Source organism: Vespa velutina, chromosome 2 (genome assembly GCF_912470025.1).
Source record: "Vespa velutina chromosome 2, iVesVel2.1, whole genome shotgun sequence".
Lineage (NCBI taxonomy): Eukaryota > Metazoa > Arthropoda > Insecta > Hymenoptera > Vespidae > Vespa > Vespa velutina.
Window position 1 is genome coordinate 8,095,983 of NC_062189.1, and position 24,650 is coordinate 8,120,632.

Genomic DNA, 24,650 nt, shown 5'->3' on the forward strand with positions numbered 1-24,650 from the left:
ATAAAAGAAAAAGAAGATGGAGATAGAGAGATGTAACGAACGTGTAATTTCTATGAATACAAAGATACTTTTTCTATGATACACTTCTACGAAATTATATTTTTACGTCATTATTATCTTGCAATATAATCCTTCATTTGATTTCGAAAGCTTGATAAATAAGTGAAATCTGTTTCATTTGAAACCATTAGAAATTAATCTATATACACAGAAGTCGTCTCCATGGACATAAACAAAACAAGATCGGGCATTTGATATCGAGCTGACGCTCGGTTAATCATTTCAACGTAAGACCTTGACCTTGATCTTTGCTCTCAGAATAGCGTACGTATGTTAACCTAATTCTTATTGTTATTCTTCTAGCATACATTCTTCTTTTGTTAATACAATTTTCATATACAACGATCTACGCACATTAAAATTCAAATAAATCATAATAATTAAATTTTATGTATTATTATTTTTATATTATAATTAAGATTATATTAATGCAATGAATCAGCGAGCAGTAAAATATCAAATATATGATCTAACATCATGTTTTTTTATTTTGTAAAGAAATATATTACTATGCATTACATGGAAAATTTTTATTATTCTTGTGTTTTTTTAGATGTAACAATTTATTACAGATAATGAGACACAAACAATTGATATTGCTTTTAGGTTATTTTCACAAGCAATACCGAGCGAATTGACTCAGGGATTTGAGTGCACTTTGAAATTTCTTAATTAGAATATTTCCATTGTTATTCAAAGTGCACTCAAATAATATTAATTTTGTTGAACGTACAAGTCATCTTCCAAGTAGTGCAAATTGAGTTAGAAATTTTTGTTTGGAGAAAATGAAGTAAAAAAAGTGAGAACATTGCAAAAGATTGTTAAATTCATTGGAAAGATCGAATTTTCAAGGAACAAGTTTAAAGATCGAGGATGAAGAAACGCGCGGCTCTTTCGTACGTACGCGGTTTCCGAGTGCGCGAAGAATAGTGGGGCGCATTGATGCGCGGAGCGGCCACTCCGCAGCGCTCCCCTTTAACGAGGAACACATAAAATCAAAGAAGCAAAAGAGTTACGTTTGCGGTTTCAATATGAGACAATTTCTTCCTACATCTTCTGTTATCCTTTACCAGGGGGTCCCCGAGAACTGGCCTGCCCCACGTTCGATCGTATTCCATATTCTCTCTAATATCATCCTTTTCTTCAATTTCATTATTCAACGTTTTAATCTCTATTTGTGAATATAAAAAATATCGAAAGTATCTTCAAAAATTTTATTGACCACGTCGAAGTTGTAAGAAAATTTTCATTCGTCGATTAGCATAGAAAATAAAAAAAAAAGGAAAAAAAAAACTACTAATTAGATTAGATATAATTAAATCTAAGAATATTTTTCATTTATACAGAGATTAAGTAAATATTAGTAACCTAAAATAGAAGAATGTTTGATTATTTTCTTATATTTTCTCAAAAATATTTTGATGCGCTTATGTATGTGTTTATTTTTTTCTTTTTTTTTTGTTTTTTATGAAAGTACGAGTAACACAGTTTTGGACTTTCGACACATTTAAACGTGGAATAAGGCTCGTGAATTGTAATCTCGAGAGCTTACACTATCTCCGGATACTCGCCTGTTCTTCGGGGAGTCTCACGGTGTAGAAACTGCTCGAGAGAATGCGTGTAATGCGTGTACGTACACGTTACGCCCACTCGCGTTAGCGTCACCGACATGCCACTTCGATGTATTTATGAACGTAGCTTACCTGTATTCTACGTAGTTATATGCTGTATACGAGCTAGCATTCAACACGACGATTCTCACATGTACTGCTGCATGTCTCCGATATCGTGTTTGTAACATTCTACGCGCAAACCCTCATGTCTGTATCTTTATCTTTTCTATATATCGCTTCTTCATATACTGTGGAGTCATATCAATGCTCGGCTAGTCGCCATTTTGTCGGTAGTACAAAATTTTCGACTTAGACAATTTTAAGGTTATGAAATACATTTATTTTTAATCATAACATATTCTTTGACTTGCATTTAAATAGAAACTATCTTAATATCGCTACTTTTTTCATTGATCATACGTTGAAAATTGACAGACATTAAAAACGACAAGTTATTTTCCAAGAAGAATTTTTCTCGTAGCACCGAAGTTTTGACCAGCTTGAGTTGCACCTTTATTGGTACCTGCCTGTAAACCAATAAGCGTCTCGCCGGCTCTTAATTGTTCTTCCGTAAACGACCGTTTGTTCTCTTCCGCTGGCTTCGGTCCTAGCCAAGGTCCACGCCATTCGGGATGCTTATAACTCTGTGAATCGCATCAATGAAATAAGAAATACTATAACTATAAATAATATATCTCATAAATGAAAAGAAACAATGATGTGTCATTTAAATTAAATTACAGTGCGTCCGATAGCGAAGATAGTATTTGTAACTTGAGCGATATTCTTCCGTTCCATAAGATCGACTGCTTGGAAGAGATCCACGTCAGGAACGCCATATTTCGTGCAGGCTTTCTGAAATCTAAAAACAATATTTTTCAATATAATTAAAGGAAGAATTGAGTTTTTATAACAACATGAACGAAAAGAAACTATGACGATTTCAAGATAATCATCGTCAAGAAATCATCTCTCAAAGAAAGAATTAGAATGGAAAAAAGCGAAGTTAGATGAGGTTAGAGACAAATAATGAAAGAAAAAAGTAAAAGAAAGCTCGAAAGCGCGAAACTCAAAGGGAAAGGCGAACACGAGTTCGATGAGCAAGCTCCTTTCTATGGATGTTAGCCTGTACGATGCTTCAAGTCGGTGACGCGTTTCTATTGTCTCTGAGCGACAAGAAGACATCGTCGAGACGCGTGTACATTGATTTCTGTCAAAGAGGAATATCATCGTCGTCGTCGTCGTCGTGGAGCATACGAAGAAGAGGACGCCTAACGAGAAACGAAATGCCAACATCCTCGCGTCTTCGTGCCGCAAGAACGGCGCGCCACGCGTACTCCTCAACCAGGCAAACAGAAATCAAAGAGCTTTTTCATTGGTTATTCTATCGGAGCGCGAATTCTTTGCAAGCTAAAACAAACTTTTATTACCTCTTATGAACATACATTCCTATGATGCCGCGCGACAGTCGCGTATGAGCACTGAAAGACAAAAAGGACGCAGTTCTCGACGCGACACCTGACGAACGCACGAAATTCTTGTTAACTTTACTTTCTTGTTGTTAAATCTGAATAATTAATAAATGATCGATCATAAAATTATTCGATTCGAATAATTAATATTCCTATAACATCGTACAATTTTCAAGTCATATATCGTTCGATACAAAATTAATTGTTATTTCATATTCCAAGATTGATATTATACTAGTAATAGGGTTATATTATAAGTTTCATATTATATAATTTTGTTTAGACTTGAACAAAAAAATTAGATAGTAAAGAATATCAAATATTTGCTTAGTTACACTTTAATACGTAAATATTATCATTCTACTAATAATCCGTCTAGTAATTCAAATTTTCTATTACGAATGTAAATAAATTTATTATTAGAATTTTAATATCTTGAATAGGACTTCGTATGATATACGATTCCAATATACGAACAAGTACAATATTATTGTTAAATAATAACAAAAAAATTTAATCAAACGAAAAAACATTTCTACATCATACCATATATTACATATATATATATACGTTCGTTTCGTTTCATTTCATTTTAACATTATCATAGAAGGAACGAAGAATACGAGAAACGTGAGGCAGGCCAGTGTTCGGAAGCCCTCGGTTTGCCAGGATATCAGAAAGATACGGAGCCAAATGCATATCAAGACGAGCGCGATCTTAGCAGTTTTCGAGCGTATGAAACTTTCGTGAATTACATGTTAGCCGCGTAAAAAGGGAGTAACGCGGAGTGGCCGCGCTGCGCATCGTTTGCCCCACTACCTCGTAAAAGCGCTCTCTCGACGACGAAAACGCGCTGAATGACGAATAAGAACGGCGTTGCGCGCGCTGACTCGCAAATGCGCAAGGACCGCGCGACGCAGAGACACGCTTGGTGACTCTTCTCGCTCTAATAGACTCTGAATTAATTTTGAATGATTTTCACGTTTTTCTTTTCTTTCTTTTTTTTTTTTTGTTGCTCTTTTTTTGTTCATTTTTCTTTTTCACCAAGGAAAGAAATTTATTCATTCTTTAAGATGACTTCCATGAATGTGAATTTCGAAAACTCAAGTGTTAGACTAAAATTTTGATCGACGACTTGTTAAAATCATTCCAGTTTGAGTACTACTCTTTTAGATATCATCGTGTTACCTCTTCACGTTCGAATAGTTCATCAGGATGGTAGCAATCACTGTAGGCATTCTATGCAATATATATCCCGGATGTAAGATTAGAAATGTGGTCTTTTCATTAAGTGGAATGTTAAAGCTTTTGCGAAATACATTTTTTTTAGAACCACAGGACATAGCAACAGATTATTAGAAAATTAAAGTAATTTTAATTATATTAAAATGTGTAATTAGTTTAAATAATATACATTTATTATAGGAGAAGAAAAATTTATAAAGATTGTACAGAAATTATTTGTTTTAATAATCAGCTCCTATATATTCGATATATTAGTATATCTTAAAAACGAGATACTAATCGATTTGATCTTTTTAATCTTCATAAATTATAGATATACTAAGATAATATACTAAGATAATTTCTTATCTTATTCTGAGAAAACAGGTTTATTTATATTTTCCGAAAAACATGATCTTGGTCAGGTATATTATCCGTTGTAGAGAAGATCTTCTCAGCACTTGCTGATAATATATATTATATATACATATATATTATATATACATAGATATTTTATATATACATAGATATTTTTTTGTTAAGATAAAAATTTTGGAAAATTTAATTTCTCTTAATTTCTACTAATCTATGTTATCCAGGTTATTGTCCAATTTGTAGTTCCACTGAATAGATTTTAGATCCAGTAACTGAATGTTCTTTAATATTATTTTTTATGAATATGAAATCTAAATTTCATACTTTCTATATTCTGGAATATATATCATTGTCTACCATATCACGTAAGTAATATTTTTGTTACCGTTTCTTTAATTTTTTATTTAAGTAATTTTTTTCTGGCACGAAATCAGAATTCTTTTAATGAAGAGATTCAAGAATGAAACTATTTAAAAAAAAATTAATTTTAACTATTTCAAAATTCGTTTACAATCGAAATCTTGACAATAAATCAAATACAACTATTTCTTTTTTTTTTTTTTAATTATATTATTGTATTATAATCTTCTATTATCAGATGCTAGTTATAAATGAGAAATTTAGTAAAAGGTATCGGTAAATACATTTTAATTTTCTATAAATATTAGTCATACGGGTGGTAATAGCTCTATCACGAAATATCTGGTTTCCTGGTATTGGTTTACTAAACAAATATCCAAATATCCGGATACTTCAATATAAATATTTGTCAATCAGAGCAATAGTAAAAGCCATAGTTCAAAGAATATACATTTATTATATAAAAAAAAATATATATATATTTATAAAAATTATATAGACATAATTTCTTCTAATAACCAATTTATATATTATATATATTATATATTAAAGATCAAATTGACTGATATATATATATATATATATATATATATATATGTATATATATATATATATGTATATATATATATATATATGTATATGATATTCAATATACTTAGAAACGAAATACCAGTCGTGCTAATCTTAATTAAGAAAACAGAAAAAAAAGAAATATTGATAGTTAAGTGTTAATATCGCGTCCAATTACGATGTACTATTTTTATTCTTGGCGCCTCGAAAGATGTACGCATCAAAATGTATCGAGACATCTGTCAATGGCGGACAATCGAGAGTCTCGACTTTGGCTTGGCTCTCGACTTTCACGTAATACTCGAATCGATTCGGTCGGATATATCGAAGGATAGAAAGCAACGACAGTCCCGACCTCGGACATCTTCGGTAGTTATTTATCAGGAATACAGAAAATCGAGATAGAAACGAGCTTCGAGAGTTTCGCGCGCGCGCCATCGTCATCATCGACTTCTCGGTTCTTTCTCTCGAAAAAGTGAAAGATTCGAGAAGAACAATCGGAAACCGTTTGGTTCGATACCGACATATAATTCTCGTTAATCGGACTATGCTCGTCGATATGCCGTACGGTCGAAACGCAAAACACTGTCGATTGCGTAAAGTCGAATAACGACGGGGAAAGCATGAACGAACAAGAGCAAAGTTCATTCGACGATAAACCAAAAGTGAGATCATCGAGAAATTTTTACACGCGCACATCTATACATACATATCGTACATACAGAATTTAACGATAAATCCATTTTTTTCAGAGTACTTACTGATTAAGATTGTCCATCATTTTGTAATCTCCACCGGATGTGTTGATCTTCGTGATGAGACCAGGCTGCAATTTGTTCATAAGCTTGCATAATAATACGCCGTCTCTTAAAGCATCCTCGTAGCTGACTTCTAAACAGAAAACGTTTAATTTCATTCTTTTCTTATTAAAATTTCATAAAATGTAATAAATTATATATAGATTATTAATTTAATAATAATCCGATACAAGAAGGAAACAAAATTGACTTCATAAATGATCGAAGGAGATAAAGAGGATATCAAAGAATATCCAATAAGAACAAAATAAAAAGAGCAAGAATGAGAGAGAGAGAGAGAGAGAGAGAGAGAGAGAGAGAGAAAGAGAGAGAGAGAGAGAGAGAGAGAGAGAGAGACGAAAGAGAGAAACAAGAGAAAGAGAGAAAGCAATTTTGACAAGGAAAAGAATGCGAAGGAGCGAGTTTGCACCAGGAACACAGAATAAGTCGTTCCCGCCCTTCCGAAAACGCAGAACGAAGGCTCTTGATTTTCAAGCGCGCAGTCGCGTCCATAATATTCGGTTATTGCACTCTACATCGAATGAATAAAGAGGTTCAACAAGGGAAGAACGTTCTCGTACACACGCAACACGTACACCAACCAACACGCACGCGCATACACATCTTTTTTATCTTTTTTTAATTGCTTTCTCGTCTATGCCACGTGTGGGACGAACGTAATAATAAAATAAAACAAGTGAGATAGGAACGAAAGGAAGGAAAGTACGACCAGCGCTCTTTCATGGTGTCCCATTATGCCAAGAGGTGAGCCAAGGGGGCATGGCATTTTTTGCTAGCTCGTCGAAGGATCGCGAGAATCACCGCCTTCGTCTTCCATCAAAGCTAACCTTCCCTCCATTCGTTCGTTTCATTTTTTGTTTTTTTGTTTTTTTTTTTTCCTTTATTCATGAATAAATTCTATCGAGAGTAGAGAGCATCTCAGAGTCGCCATCATTCTTCCATTTCTCTTCTTCTTCTTTTTCTTCTATTTTCTCTTCTCTTCGTGGCATCTTCGTGAAATCCCTTCTTCCTCTCTCTTACGAAGGAGAGAGGCTATCAAGAAAAGCATTTTAGTCGCCATTCGAAAGACGCGCCGCATCTCGAATTGCCAGGGATTTAGCTACCCTCAGGAGTTCTTTTCTATATATTGCTCGTATACATGTATGTATTCTTTTTTGTTTTTTTCTTCTTCATCGTTCTCTTCCCTTTTTATCTCCTTTTTTCTTTCGTCTTCTTTTTTCCTTCGATTCCCTCCACTCTACGCCGCCATTGACGTATCGAACCTATCGACGACAGCCACGCCACCTGTCGTCGCACGACGCTTGCGCAACCTATCGATAATGGGAAGAGACAGACCAATATATTCTCTCTTCCTCTCTTACTCTTTCTTTCTTTCTTTTTTTCTTTCTTTCTTCCTTTCTTTCTTTCTTTTTTTCTTTATTTCTACTTTTCTTTCTTTCTTTCTTTTTTCTTTCTTTTTTCTTTCTTTCTTTTTCTTTCTTTCTTTCTCATTCTACGCATTTTTTTCATCTTCCATTCGGAACTTAATAGAGAAACGGCAATAGATAAATGATTCTTAATAACTTCTTTTATTATTTTTTCAAATTTAACTTTTCCAAAACTATAATATATTCCCTGAGAGATAAGAAAAATTTATAATGATAATAAAATACTGAACTATATTTTAGATGCTAGGTTTGATTGTAAGGTTACTAACAAAATCGATAAACGTATTATGGCAGTCAAAAAAATTAATGAATTTTACTTTAAATAAAACCGATTTTATAAAATATATGTTTATATATTATTAAATAAGTTATAGTGAGAAATGGGAATTAGTCCTCCCCAAAATGAAATTTTTTTAAAAAAAAACTAGGGTCTTAATGTTCCCAATTTGATGTAGTCATTCTTGGTTTAATGTACCCGGAGGAAAATTTCTTTGATAAATATTTCTGGTCTATAAAACAGTTTATAATGGTAATAAAATATCGAAGTATATTTCAGGCATATAGGTTTGATTGTAACTAAAAAAATTAATAAACATGTTTAATAATTAGTACTTTTTCATGAAAAGATCTAAAAAATTTCATTTAACGTTTCTTGAAAAAAAATTATTTTCTTCCTTGAAATTGTTTTATACGTACGCAACGATATAAATTGCTAAATTCAGATAATTATAAGCTGCTAATAAGAGTCCATAAAATAGAATCGTAAAAACTAAATATATACATTGTAAGCGAAAAAGTAGCCATAAAAGAAGAGTTTAATTATTTTTTTCTTCGTATCTAACGTGTCTTTAAACGATTTATCTAAATTTTAGATCCGTTTATAGATCGATGAAATAGAGAAATTAGAGAGAAAGAGAGAAGACAAGGTTCCATCTTTACGCATGTCAGGATGGCCGTAGGATAGACGATTCTGAGGAATCAGGCGCGTATAGAAACGCATCACAACTACTACTCGCTCCGCCCTGCATACCATTGCTGCATAATGGGGATGGAAATATATGCAGCGTCTATGAATATGAAAGTTGCGGAGTTACTAAGAAAACATACTTGGCCTCGAGTATCTCTTCGCGTTTGCTGTGCATTCTCATCACAAGAAATAGGATTTAGAGGCTCCTTTCAAAACCACTCGTCCTTTCAATCGTAGAAACTGTGAAACGAAAGAAGGCATCTTGTTCTGTTTACAAGAATAATAGAGAGAGAGAGAGAGGTAAATAGAATGAGTGAAAAAAATGAAAGTAACACTTCGATTACTAGTCGATTCCAAGGTAACGATAACGTTTTCGGGCAGAGTACACGCGTGCCAGCTTTTCGATAAACTACCATCCTGATCCTGCAAGGACGATGCGTCACGTGGTTCTGCCTTGGAGTGGTCCGGATAAAATGCCTACCCTAAAATCTGCTCGCCTAGTATGAAACTGGTCGCAAGCCTGAGTTCTGGATTGACGAGCGATCGACAGCCGATAGTTTTCGAATACCTTTCGATTTTCTTATTCTTTGAGAATAAACTAAACTGTCCAAGTATTTTTTGATAATTTTTCTAATTAATGCACGTATACCTTCCTTCGTAATAGTAAAAAGTAATAATCCTGATAAGTCATATATATATATATATATATATATATATATATATATATATATATATATATATATAAATTAATACATAATTAAAATCGAGCTATTATGATAACAAAAAATTGAGATAAAGAGGAACACGGTTTTGCCTTCGAGTGTAAAACATCGGATTGGTACCAGGGTTGTATTACGCTCAAAGTATAGTCTCTCTCTCTTTCTCTCTCTCTCTCTCTCTCTCTTTTCCTCTTTTTCTCATTCTCCTCCGTTCTATCTCCTTCGTTTATCATTTTCACGTGCATCTTTCTTAACTTATTTCTTCTGCTTTCTTAGAATACGTTTCTATCCTTGGGGACTCCCCCCCGATCTCCTCACGTGCCAGGCACTTATGAAGTCATTGTTAGTACTCGACGTGTAGAAGAATTCATTGCAGTTTCAAGACGTTTTTAAGTCGCTTACCAAACGAATAAAATATTACAAAATATTTTTTTCTTGGCTAATTATGGCCTAACATGTGTCTGATGTACTGTCAAGCTGTAGATCATATTTTATTCTTAATTAATTATCTTTTTATAGTATTAAAATATTTTATAAAAATAATTGAGATTTTGTAAGTAAATAATGTATTATATTTGCAAATAAGATTAGAGAAGTTTTAGTTTTATATATATATCATAAGTAGATACTCATTACTATGCTTTAACATTATTCATTAATCAAGAGGAAACAGTTCAATTGAAAAATTACTTTGAAAATTGAAAGTATATATATACATGCATTTGGGTTTCAATTATAAATCAAATTTACAGATAGTTTTGAGTATAGTTCAAGTACTCAAATATCCGAATAGTAAGAGTACATGTATACATGATATATTAGAAACAGAAGAAATCAATTTACATTTGGCTAAGTAGAAATTAGGAAAATAATTAATTTTATGTTGAACTTAATTCATTTTTAAATTTACAATCGTCGATCAAACTTAATCTTCTAATTAAATGAGATTCAATGATCTAAATCCTGATCTAAATTAAATTAAATTAAATTAAACTAAACTAAATGAAGCAAAATATTTCTTATTTATTTACCCTTATATTCTAATAATCATTTTTTGCGTGTATTCTCTAATAAAAGAATTAAACATTTTTAAAATATAATTGCTTTTTTCTTGAATTTTATTCTGTTTTTTTATCTTTCTACTTCAAGTATACTTGCATATATTTTTCTTTCTTCACATTCTAACATCCTTTCACGTAAATTATATAGTGTTATTAATTTCTTAGTTTTTTTTTTTACATTTTTTGAGAAAATGCTACTTTAATAGAATATTGGGAACAGAACTGTTGTATGATATAAAAAACTGTTTCCTAAGATTAATATTAGCAATAATATTTTTATTACAATTATTACTATTCTCATACTTATATTGATCAAAGTTAAATAAACACAATTGTTTAATTAATTAGAAATATATGAGTTATCTCTTAGGATTTTTGACATATTTACATTGTATTGAATTAAAATTTTCTGTTATTTCCGACTGTGCGTTATTAATATCCGATTGGACAGTATTTATATGTTCATTATCTTTAAGTTGATATTATTTTATTAAATTGATGTACATTATATTGAATTAATATTGGAATTGAAGTAAAACTTTCCTGATTATTCATAATTAACAGCAATGATATTAATTATTTAAATTAATTATTGTTAATTATTTAAATTTAATTTTAATATATAATACATATATATATATATATATATATATATATATATATATATATATATAATATATATATTTTATTAGATTATATTTTTAACGCTTCACTTATGAACCGAAAAGATTTTATAATGCGTTACGCCTGATAAGTGTAAGTACTTTTATTATACTGCAGAAAATGATGCAGATTTGCTGGGCAAATATATTGTAAAGATATAAAATGATTGGTGGCATTCAACAGAAAATCTTACAAAAATTGCAAAGCTGGATTATTGTATTGAACACAGCCAATGTTTTAACGTAATAAAAATATGTATTCTAATCATGATGTCACATGTTATCATATGTGACGTTATGGCATTTGATTTTACGTAATGAGATACTAATGTATCTTTATTTAATTAATCTTTATTAAATTAATCTTTATTTAATTAATCTTTATTAAATTAATTTTTATTTAATTAATTTTTATTAAATCCGGAAAACTTTTTTGTTTTACAAAAAGATATTTTCTGTTTTTGTGTAATAATGACAAAAAGGAAAAATTTATTGAGAAGTTATGTTGTATCCAAAAATGTGCCAAAAACGATAAAAGGTACAATGCAAGATATTATTGTAAACAATATAATTTCGATTTTTGTATAATTCCATTTTTCAAAATTTATCATACCACAAATTTTATTTTTCAAAAAATTTAATCTTTTACTTGTTTATATGTTTATACATAGATTTATTATATAACAATTATCAATAATATAATGTTCAATTCTTTGAATGAACTTTCAAATTGAAAAATTTAAATCTGGATATTCGCATATCGCTTACACTGCTTTAATGAATTAATTTATCTAAGAATACTCCATTCCTTGGTAGCTTTTTTTTTAAATGTGCCCCATACAAAATTATTTTATTTATTAGAAGTAAATTATACGCGTTGGTAATAATTTATTATAAAACACGTATTATTCACCATTATCTCATGCCCCGCTTCTTTTCGGTCAAGAAGTAGATAACATTATGCGGCAAACGAACGTCGTAACGAAGAGATTAAATAAATATTTCTATTATTATAATTCCGATATCGCTTTGCACACTATTATAATTTATCGCCCTAATTATTCTTCTCCAGTAATATTATCTATTGTTATAATATTACGTTTTTATGTAAAATTATTGTATATAGAAATTGAAATTATGATCAAGATACAAAAAAAATCTTTTATAGATAAATTTTATAAATATATCTTTAGATAAAACTGTATACTCAAAAGGGATAGGTATCCCTTTCTCATGATGTTTAGGAAGCATTGAGACCCGGCGATCAGCATTCACGATTCTCTTTTTCTCTCTGTCTCTCTTTCTCTCTTTCTCTCTCTCTCTCTCCCTCTCCCTCTCTCTCTCTCTCTCTCTCTCTTTCTCTCTCTCTGCAATAAATACGCATGGTAGAAAGGAATGAAGTAAACAAGCATCGTGACACGTTGATACCTCCCTGGTATTGTTGAAACACTATGAGATGTCGTAAAAGTGAGAAGGTGACAGAAAATCGATATTCTCTTTGGGAAAGTCACATTCTACGATTCTTTAGTTGAAAACCTCAGCAAAACGTCTTTCTTTTCATCCACGAGAAGGATAGAACTGATGTTGGCCTGATATTTTTCAGATGTCGTGCATCTTCGTGAGGTTTCGTGTTATACCCACGTATTTATGTGTATGTGTGTGTATATGTATGTATATCATAATGTACACAGTGGCAAAAGAAAAAGTAACTAAAAAATGTGAACAATACGATGTATCGGTAAATCGGGATTATTTCTACGAGGGATACTATCCTGTTACGTTGACACGTCACGGTCGTCACGTTCGGACCACTTTGACACGAATTCGTTGAGGAGAGAAAAAGGGAAAGAGAGAGAAAGAGAAAGAAAGAGAGAGAAAGAGAAAGAAAGAGAGAGAGAGAGAGAGGAAGAAAAGAATTCTCTAAAAAACCTCGATCTAATCATTGTATATTTTTTCTAATTTAAATTGTATATTTTAAAGTTTTCGAATTATTTCTTTCATTTGTTCTTGATCTTGATTATGTAATAATTTAACAAGTACATTAATGAATTAAAAAGGCTACTTTAAAGAAATTCTATATTTTGCGATATTTTAATTTACAAATTCAATTTTCTTTTTAATATATTCGTTTTTAATACGTTCAAGTTTGTTTCTCGTTAACAAAAGAAGAAAATGAATTATATAACTAATTTGTATTATATATGTACCATTATTCTTTTAAAAATGGAACGTTTCGCTTCTATCATTGTCGTAATTTTAATAAATGTTTATATTTTTTTTTATTTCTCTTATAATAAGACAATAAGATATTTTTATTTGTTCTTAAGATATGAATGTCCAAGAAAGAAATCCACTGAAAAACTGACATAGTGCTTGCGTCTATGGTTGCCGTATCGATTAAACGTCAGGTACCCGTCATAAAGACGTCAAAAACATGGTTTTCATCAGGACAACATCCTCGGCCTGAATTTACAACCATCAGCAACAGGTATTATGAAAGGAGCTCTTTTATGATGGAAGGTGAAATTCAACTTGTATTATTTTCATGATAGAATATTTCGTGATATCGATAGTCCATTTCAACGATTTACATTGATTGTTATTTTTTCTCTAAATCAGCAATATCTTAATAAGTCTTTTCGAATAGGAAAATTCAGGAAGAAATAATATCTTTAACCTCATGTATTAGCAGGGAAGAGCTATCGTCAGCAGGGAAGAGCAACCACTTGTTGAATGTGCTCGTAAATTTGCATCGGGACTGTAATCCTGGTAGGCTCATCTCCAAGTGACGTCATTGACGATCTCTTGACGGACTACTGACATTAGCAATCACAGTCTTCACAGATGTTTGACTTTCATCAATCAACTTTATACCGGATCAGATAAAATAGCTTATCAGGAGAGATCAATACTAGCGACCTTGACAAATGTAGTCACTACTCTACCCTATGTGCTTCCCTAATAGTTGCAAGCTTTTGTGACGTCTGCATCGAGTGGACATCTAACACGAAACATTGCCAGCATGAGAAGACTAAGATTAAAATCTTCTTTCCGAGACATTTGGCTAGGCGTGACAATGAAATTCTTATAGGACAGTTAGCAATCGATCCGTCGACGTCAAAACGTTGGCGGGACACCCTATAAATCCCTCAAACGTCTGCTGATGCCCTGGTGCACCTAAACGCCTTGCGCCGCCGTGACGGACAGATGACTGACGTTTCAGTCTGTTTAAAGTTCTCTTTCCATTGTATTCTCTGTTTTTATGTCGATCGAACTGTCTCCGTAATACCAGAGATAATTAGAGAAGAAACAGAGAGAGAAAGGGGCAAAAGAGTGGGAGAGAGAGAGAGAGAAAGAGAGAGAAAGGGAGAAAGATAGAGATAAAACTTATGGAAGGGTGAATTCGAAAGACTCGAGGAGAAATGAACGGAGACACTATGTGCAATTTCCAACTAGACTATCCGAAGCCTCCTATGTAGTCCTGATACACTGGCGTCCTTACGACGTAACATGATGAATCCATGACGGTAAATCGATATTCGTCATAATTTTATTTTTGATCCCTTTTTCCTCAAGACGTATCAATAATTCGTTTGCGTTTCAGGTGAAATGAAAGAAGTTATTAGCTTTTCTATCAAACAGTTTCAAGTCTTTAATAAATTTATATGAAATTTCTCTTCGCTCGTTGAAATTTGAAGTTGATTCAGCTCTCTAAAGACGTATCGATAACAATAACAATCTATTATAAAATTCAGACTAAATTCGATAAGAAACGTTTCAGGGTGCTTCGGATTCCAGATCATTCGTATGTTTGTAGTTGGTAGGAGAAAACGATCGAGTCCAGCGTACCAGGCGAGTTTCCATGATCAGGCTATCATCCGGAAATGTTAGAATCTCAATGTTAAATCGTTTACTGTGTTCTAGAGTTCCGGTACTCGCATTTGATCGTGGATGACTCGTTCAATGTAGTTAAATAGAGAAAGAGAAAGAGAGAAAAATAAAGTTATTTAAATAGAGAAAGAAAGTGAAAGAGAAAGAGAGAGAGAGTGAAAGAGAGATAGTGAGAGAGAGAGAGAGAGAGAGAGAGAGAGAGAGAGAGAGAGAGAGAGAGAGAGAGAGATGAAATATATAGAAATGTAAATCGTATCATGTTGATCGAGAGTTTAATTTTAAACGAGTCAATAACATCAAAAGCTTGGACTATCCGGCTAGCAGACGAGAACGGAGGAAGATCGTAGGTACGAGATATGGTAAGCTGAAAAGCGTAAAATCGATTCTACTCTCAGCAGCTAGGTTTCCTCTACCTAGATCCATCCTAGATAAACGCGCCTAAGATAAATTCTAGTCGTGGCACCAGGCCATCAGAAGCAGCATGGACTCGTATGAGTTTTGGATGTTCTCGTTCGATGATAGTATATGTACCCATTGAATAAGATCACTTTAATTGTTAAACAAATAAATATCGATTTTACCAAAAGTATTATCTTAATTCTTAATAATTTTCTTCTATTTTCCTTCATCGTTAAAATTCATCAATGAAGAATTAATTCTAAACTATTCTTCAGAATTATATAAAAATAACTAGATCGATATTGAGAAATTTGAAAAGATAACGTTACATATATAGAACGATCTTCAACTCTTAGAGTTATCGATCGTTTCTATTTATAAGAGGAGAAAGGACAGGTAAGGTTCTCCTCGTTCTCGACAGGTGCAAACTGGTTCCACGAGCATCAGGCTGGTACTTCGCCGTGAGAGCTTTCCTATCGGATGAGAGAGAAACCCCACCTAGCTAGACGGTCATAGGCATGGAAGGTTCCTAGTGGGGATTAAACTAAATATCCTCGGTGGGGGTGGTTTCATCGTTTGGCCACCTCCACTGAGACTTCCGTGCCACCAGGATGACAGTCGAAGGTGGAGGCTTGTTACGTTTCCACGTTTTATCAATGCAATATTCCCATATTGCTATGAAAGACGACGGAAAATTATTTTTCAAGATTCATCAATATAACAAATTCAATAGATAATATTTCTCTATAATCATTAATAAAAGATATAAAACCAAGCAAATGGATTTAAAAGAATTCACGATATAATCGTAAATCGATTCATTTTAAAGATAATTAACAAAAATTATTTAGTTGATATGAAAGGTAGAAAACTTGTCTCTCGCTTTTCAGTACAGAGGAAAATCGTTGGCTTGCAATTGCGTCGACGCCTGACATGTTTGTTGCAACAGGGTAGCATGTTAACCATAGGGGTTGATTCTTAACCATAGTTTCGATAGGGTGGCTCACAGTGACGTAACAAAGCGCGCGTTCTGCTGGGGTAACATGAGATAAAGACTGGTAGAACTACCCCTAAAGTATCGATCTGCCCTAAACAACTTTTCTCAAGGTTCAAGCGAGTTTCTTTAGAATTAATAATATTTATATTATGTTAAGTTGATTATGGAGTACATAGAGATTAACTACAGAGAAATAATAATTTTTATATACTATGAATAAATTTTTTACATTTACGTTATCGTGTACAATCGAAATTATGTAGGAAAATTCGAGCTTATATTGAAGTACACTAACCTATCGAACGAGCTTGTCCTTTGCTACGTCACATAACCGACAATTTCTACCCGGCTATCATATGATATCAGCTGGCAGGTTGTGAACCCTTTCATGCTTTCGCTTCAGAAAACACAATGGGGGTGACCACATCAAAATGCTTTTTCGAAGCTTTCCACCTCCAAGGAATAGGACTACATGTTCCTAGCTAGTAGTTTATGGGAATGAAATTTAATTACATAAATATGATCCAAATAAAATATATTATTGTAAAAATATACGTTGTCATATACGTATAGAAAACAATTAAATTAATTCATAAATAAATATGTCTATTAAATTGTTATATTATTTTATTAAAAAAAAATTTTTTTTAATTTTGTTTATTCTCTCTTTTCCCTTGTTTAATTTTATTTAACTTGACTTTGATTGTTAATATAAATTATAAAAGAATTTGCGGTTCTAAGTCGCCTCCAAATAACAGGACAACATATCTTCACGTTAGGCTCACCTGTCGAGGGTGTAAAACCTCCCGATAACTACAAGCTAAATAAATCGATATCTTACTTACGCTTGAGGAATGATGGATAATAGAAACAATATTTAAGAAACTTGTTTTATCTGACTTATTAACTGAACAACTACTTTTGGAAGTTCATATATACACAATTAATTAAGATAAAATAAATAATAAATATAAAGTTTTTTACCTGGTGGAAATCTTTCTCCTACAATCGCTTCAATCCATTGTTGAGCTTCAGCTTCTTGGCTAGCTTCTCTTTTACCAGCAACCTAAAAAAATTAAATATAAGAGAGAAAATACTTAAAAAATGGATAAAATTAACTTATTTACAGGAGATTTATTAATTTAATAAAATTTTAAGTCCTAACCATTAATTTTACAAAACAGTTCTCTTGTTGAGAATGAAAGTAAAATTTGCAGTCTGTAAAACTCTATTCATTTATGTTTTGGTTCTTTTATCAGTTTCCGTAGAAACTTACAAAAATTGCCGTAGCCGATGGTATTTCACATCGTCATGGCGGGGTATTGGTAAAAGTTTTCAACTAGCAATAATCGCACCTCGGCAGACCCTCATTGGTTACGATATCGCCGCTGCGCAAAGCTGATGAGACACTCGTCGTATCCGAGAATTATACAGTTGCATAGAACTTGTACTTTCGAGAAATATTATTTCACAACGCCACGTTGCGGAGAGAAATGAAACTAAATAATCTTCACGACCGACGGTAGCACGAAACTTTCATTAATCGTTTCATTGATTTAAACGAAAAGAAAGTCAAATAGATTAATTAAGATCAAAAAATAATAATAATGTAAATAATAATAATTTGTTATTGCTATCATAAAATAATAAAATAACTTTTTATATTTGAAATGAATTTCCTTGATAATTACATTCAGCGTCACTAAATGACAAAACTTTATATTGCAACTCATTAATAAATAATCTATTTTAGAACCCAAACATAACATAAAACATATAATATATAAATATAGGTATATATAAAATACAACATAAAAGCTACATCTGTATTAATAGTCTACAATCTATATTTGAATATATAATATACTCTATAAGAAATTTTAAAAAACAATGTATATCTATAAATTTATTAATTTTTTCTACTTTTTGTTTTGAAGAGTTAGTTATTTTAACAAATAAACAATGCATATATTATACAAAAGAATTCAAAGAGAATTTGAAAATTTGAGCTAGTGATAATGGAGATATTTCTCAAAGGTTGATTTTGATTGCAAAGTAAAATAATGTGTGATTAATGATAGAAATATAAATTTGACAGGTGTATAAAGAAACATTACGTCATCGTTAAAATACACTCGAATTACATTTCAAAGAGGTTTAGATGAAATAGTAGCACAATCGTTCCAGGTGTCTGTGCAACTACGTAAATGCGATTTGCTACGATAAACTTGGAAATAGCGTGCTGATTGATGAAATCTAAACTCGGCGGTGGCATCACCCTTCGAAGTGGCCAGAATCCAGAAATTACGACGTTTAGACTTATCGGCGTTTTCAACTGGCGACAATCCACGAAAGTTAACCGTTTTCTTTCTTATTGCAAAATACTCCTACTTGTTCGAACTTTTCCACGTTTGCTATTCTAATAGCATTTTTTTGGAAACTTATATTTTAAAAATAACATTTAAATGTAAATATATATCAATAATAAGCGATATATTTTATTATTCTCTTATTTTTATTATAAAATATAAGGAAGAACATTTAGAATAAATTTAAAAATCATAGATATAGAAACGTCGAACGATTTATTACTATCTTCTCGTGGTTCTTAAATTTTTAAATCGTCAAATTATATTCCACATGAGAAACTGTATCTGTACGAAGAGCGCACGAAAATAAGCACACAGTTCTCTTGTATGACCTAAATCTCAAATCTATTGCAACTTATTGAACGAATCGTTAAATAGAGGGAATCTTCCTTTTGAATGAAATAATTTACATGACGAGAGAAGAATAATCGTTATTTTTCGATTCGTACGACGATGATTATCTTTGAATCTTTTTAAGATCACGCATCTATTGGATTTTCGTTTCTTTATACTATTGGATTCAGAATTCCATTTGATTTTTTCGTCTCATTAATGTTTTTGGACATATTATAAACACATAATTAATTATACATAAAATAAAATTTGTATGAATCTTGTAAATAAGGATATAGTGTCAAGATCTGGTTACAAGTGGGGGTGTGGGAATACCCAATGGGCACTGAGCCAAAAATTCTCGTCGTTGAAGATCAGTAGGATGGGCAAGGGGGAGGGGATGATGCCATATAGCACCGAGACGCCAGCGGTCCGACTTAGTCTACTCGGCAACATCGTTCAAAAGTTATTCTATATCGTAAAATTTGTTATTTGTTCGAGAGGTCAACGAAGTCGAGAGAAAAATGCCGGTATGTTTTCTCGCACTTGTATATATACATATATGTATATATATATATATATATATATATATATATGTATATATACATATATGTTCTCGTAAAGATGGTAACCTGATGTTATCGCAATGCAAAGAATTAACAATTTATTTATTAAGTGGCAAACTAATTTTTTAGGAATTCATCGATCCTTGCTTCTTGTACGATCTATAATATCACGAACTTTTCTAATAAATTTCTGACGATCGCTGAAAATAAATCGCATGCCTCAAATCTGTGTGATTTTTGAAATGACATTAAGTATCCATACTTAGATAAGATAATCCTTAAAGATGTTAATAACCTTGTTATCAATGATGTATGTTCTTAAAAAGAGATAAACGGTGTAAAATATATCATTATTTTGAATTCAATTTCCAATTCAAAATACTATCATCCGCTCTTAAATTCGATATTGTATGTGTATCCTTGCACAGGTGACGAACGTTTTGATCGCAAGCCAAACTTTGCTGGAGATCGCGGCTATAATCGGATTTTAAATTTAGTAAATCGTTACAACACAAATCATCGGTTAGAGAGAAAAGGGAGCCTGAAAGAACGCTAACATGTTCGAGAATGAATCTTAAAATATCTGAGTGCGTCTCGAGGAGTTTAACACGTTGCTCGCTTCCTTCCTTCCGTTTTTTTTTTTTTCGGTTGATACATTACCGATAAAACTTAAAACATTCTTTGATATACGAGTCCTATCGAAATAAAAAAGAATATGGATCGCTTAACGTTTTTATAAAAATATCGACGAGAATTCAATATGACGAGTTTTTAAAGAGAGAGAAAGATAGAGATAAATAAAAAAGAATATTGATCACCTAACGCTTTGATAAAAATATCGACAAGCATTCGATATTCGTAGAACTTGACGGATAACATCGACAAGCTCCAGACGCGAACGATAAATCAAGTAAACTGGCAGAGAGTGTATTCGTTTCTTTCGATCGTGTTGTAGATTGTATAATCTTTGTTATACATTCGTAAAAACATTTCTCCCTACTCGCAAAAAAGAATGTTTCCAAAAATAATCATTTGCGATCGCGCGAAACGAGAATTCTGACGATCGAACTTTAGCATGGATACTGCGATGGACCAATGTACTGTTTGTTCATATATATTTTTATATATATGTATGTGCACCTATATGTATGTGTTGATCTCCGAATTAATGCTATAAATACTAATTTACCGTTGGCAGATGTAAGAACATCTTGGCTTTTACTTGCGTCAGTCAAATTCTACACGTCGTAAATTGATCAATGCGTTATTAACTAGTTATGAAACTGTATCATACAGGATAGCGATATCGTCATAATTTCAATTTTATCTTCCTCGAATGTGTTCTAAAAAAAAAATGAAAAAAAAAAAAAAGAAAGAAAAGTTACAAGAAATAAGTATACATAATTTAATGTTGAAGTCGAACAGGTGGGCGAAACGTATAACTGGCATTAATAGAAGCTCATGAAACTACGCCCATCGTATTTTATTTTCGACGTTGGTTTACACTCGAAAGTAATTTAACACCGACCGAGAACCGAATTCTATTTATGAATTTTGAACGTTTTTAAAAAGAGAAGTAGACAGGAATCGTCCAGGCGATCGAAAGAAAAGCAGTGTTTTATTTTTGTTTTCTTTTTCCTCTTAAAAATAATTCATCTTCCTATCTGTCACAGGCTCGTAATAAAGAACAAGAAGCAGAAGTCCTCACTTGGATCGAAAATGTACTCGGTGAAAAACTTCTACCAGGAAATTATGAAGACATTCTCAAGGATGGCGTTGTTCTTTGCAAACTGATTAACAAACTTGCACCTGGATCCGTGAAAAAAATTCAAACGAAAGGGACGAATTTTCAGCTTATGGAAAATGTTCAGAGGTGAATGAATTTGTTGCTGAATTTGAATTTCGAAATATTTCTTATTGTAAAAAATAATAATAATGTTTTTCGTTTGATTAGGTTCCAAGCAGCAATCAAGGAATATGGAGTACCGCAGGAAGAAATCTTCCAAACGGCAGATCTTTTTGAGAGACGCAATATTCCTCAAGTGACTCTCTGTCTTTATGCACTTGGTAGGATCGTAAGTAATCAAACAACATTGAATTTTCATTTTTTCAATGATTTTATATTGTGACAGATCTGTACGATATTTATCTTATTTTTTTTCTTCATCGAAAATAGACTCAAAAGCATCCGGAATTCAATGGACCGCGTTTAGGACCGAAAATGGCAGATGAAAATAAAAGGATGTTTACGGAAGAACAATTGCGTGCTAGCGAAGGTCAACTCAACCTACAAATGGGATTTAATAAGGGTGCGAGCCAAGCGGGTCACGGTGGATTTGGAAATACTCGACATATGTAGATCTATGAAACCAGAACAGTTATTTATTGTTAAATCTCGCTATAAATCGATCAATCAAAAAGGCAACGAAAAGGACAATGAAGGGGTAGAGGCGAAACTTTTTGACACGCGTACATTCGATTTCTCAAATTTGCTAGTAGACAATAAGCCAAACACTTTACATCAAACATTTACATGACAACGAGCAAGATTAAATTGCTATATTTTATATATTCTCTAACTAAATATACATAACAATATCTACATCACAAGTACATACACATTACATATACACATACACGAAGGAATAATTTATGGACAAATTCTCGAATATTTTATTCATATTTCTTTACTAATATTTTGAATGTTTCGTAGAACGAACGTAAAGTACGATTGAATTTGATGAATAGATGAAAGAGTTAGGATCTTGCAACGTATTGCTCGAAGATTCGATGACACTTGCTCGATGTTTATTGATAATTAATGATAATTATTTGATATTAATTACCACTGTAAATATAGCAAAATATCCATATATCCATCCAATCCTGTTTATCTTCCGCCTCTTTTCATAAGGTTTATAATAATATAAAATATAAATTTCTTATGTAACAAATAACATTTACTGCAATTTTTTTATATCTTTAATTAATTACGATAAAGAAACCGATGACATCGTAGATGTATATTTTTTTACATCTATCTCTCTCTATCGCGTTTTAGTAATTTTTGAGAAATTAGTTCTCAAAACGATGTAACGAAAAATGACAGTGAGTTAAAAAAAAAAAAAAAGAAAAGAAAATATCATCATCAATCTTTAAAAAGTTGGCTACAAACCAAATTACTTATTACGATACAAACAATAAGTAGGTTTAGGAATTTGTTTTACCATTGAAACAAATGTTTATGAAAGTTCGAGATTACGTTTACCTATATATCCGAATAATTATTTTTAGTATTCGACGAAGAAATAAGATATAAATCGGATTCTATTTGCGAAAGTTAATTTTTCCAAGAGTCGTAATACGAGGAATGACACAATTTTTATGATTTTTCAAGAAACTTCACGGAAATGAATATCTTTTGGTGTGGTAAAAGTTAATTCAAAGTTTCGCTTGGCACACGAGTGCCTTTGAGTTATTTCTGGAAGTTGTACCAGCGTCAGCCATTACTGGACTCGGGTCATAGTCCTATATTAATTTATCCATGGGATTAACCTTAAGATCATTTCGAACGTGTTAATACGATTTTTCTACATTCTTTTTTTAATTTATCAAGTACGATGAGACTCTGGTAAGACGAATTTTCGATACATACTATTTAGTCGAGAAATAAGTATTCCTTTGAAAAACTTGCCTATTTAGTATAGTTTGTATAGAAAAGTACTGGAAAAGGCGAGAGAAAAGCGACGAACTATGTCGGCATGATGCGTAATCGCTGACTCACAATCAGACTAAAAACGAAACGTGATGGAAGACAAATCCAGAATTAGACGATGGGACTCTTCATAAAAAATTCAAATTATAATTTTTGAAAATATTGTTGAGTCAAATGATTTAAAAATATTTTCATGATTTGCGCTTTTACCTGAATGGGTCATTGAAGCGTAATCAAAGTCACGTTTATTTTTACTTGCTTATTTTTTGTTGTAAAATTGATATAATTCTCCATGTACATTATTATTATTATTATTATTATTATTATTATTATTATTATTATTATTATTATTATTATTATTATTATTATTATTATAATTATTATTATTTATTGAACGATATTGTACAGTGAAATAGCGATTCGTTGGTTTACCACACAAGAATCATCTGTCAAATCACAGCTGATTAGAAAAACAATTGATGTGTCATATGTAAGAAAATAAGAAAAAAGACCAACGTATCTTCCGCTATAATTCTCTTTTATTTATAATATTTCGTGGACATCGAATATGTGAAATTTATTTGAATTAGCCAATCGGATCAATAAAAATACTGAACTTTAAGTTTTAATAAAATGTTTCATAAGAGCCACGTGGAACGTATTCCAATGGCACTTACCTGCCACAACGGACGTCCAGGCATGATGAACTCAATTCTTGATTAATATCTTCGTGATTTTCTTCGAATACGGAATTTGTTGAGAAAGCACAGCCTACAAGTCTCGACTCAAGCGTAAGCACAAAAAGTGTGCGGCTCGGCAACGGTGCTGCGTATATATTCGTGACAAGTGTACGTTCGTATTAGTGCACGTGGGTAGCGTTTCTATATATGGATCACTTACTCACCATCGGCGTACTACGCTTATGATCGTATGTATGGGCCTTCAAACGCGCGCGCCCTTCGTTTCCTTCGCATTTCATTATACGATGAGCTCGCAAGCACCACGTGTTGTTTGCTTGCGGTAACTGGAAATATACCATCACATACATGATT

The 24,650-nt window shown here is 32.0% G+C and overlaps 2 protein-coding genes, 1 long non-coding RNA gene and 1 other non-coding gene across 6 annotated transcripts; 2 read left to right on the plus strand and 2 right to left on the minus strand.

The window, feature by feature from the left end:
* Window positions 1-23: 23 nt before the first annotated feature.
* On the minus strand, window positions 24-24,432 carry LOC124947085 (muscle-specific protein 20-like). Of its 2 annotated transcripts, none has more exons than XM_047488742.1 (5): window positions 24,276-24,432; window positions 17,600-17,681; window positions 6,436-6,565; window positions 2,415-2,535; window positions 24-2,317 (listed from the first exon to the last, which is right to left on the minus strand). In XM_047488742.1, the coding sequence occupies exons 1-5, from the start codon at window positions 24,297-24,299 to the stop codon at window positions 2,126-2,128; spliced, it is 549 nt and encodes a 182-aa protein (XP_047344698.1). In that variant the 5' UTR covers window positions 24,300-24,432; the 3' UTR covers window positions 24-2,125. The 2 variants fall into 2 exon arrangements, with proteins under 2 accessions (XP_047344698.1, XP_047344699.1); XM_047488743.1 differs by lacking the exon at window positions 24,276-24,432 and adding an exon at window positions 17,781-17,996.
* On the plus strand, window positions 6,433-10,565 carry LOC124947088. Of its 2 annotated transcripts, XR_007100308.1 has the most exons (4): window positions 6,433-7,236; window positions 8,792-9,186; window positions 9,268-9,497; window positions 9,882-10,565. It is a non-coding gene; the product is annotated as an uncharacterized LOC124947088 (long non-coding RNA). The 2 variants fall into 2 exon arrangements; XR_007100307.1 differs by lacking the exon at window positions 9,882-10,565 and having other exon boundaries at window positions 9,268-9,575.
* On the minus strand, window positions 17,875-18,015 carry LOC124947384. Its single transcript, XR_007100393.1, has one exon. It is a non-coding gene; the product is annotated as a U4 spliceosomal RNA (small nuclear RNA).
* Window positions 19,710-22,837, plus strand: LOC124947086 (muscle-specific protein 20). The gene is made up of 4 exons (XM_047488744.1): window positions 19,710-19,847; window positions 21,557-21,756; window positions 21,838-21,958; window positions 22,060-22,837. The coding sequence occupies exons 1-4, from the start codon at window positions 19,842-19,844 to the stop codon at window positions 22,240-22,242; spliced, it is 510 nt and encodes a 169-aa protein (XP_047344700.1). The 5' UTR covers window positions 19,710-19,841; the 3' UTR covers window positions 22,243-22,837.
* Window positions 24,433-24,650: the final 218 nt, after the last annotated feature.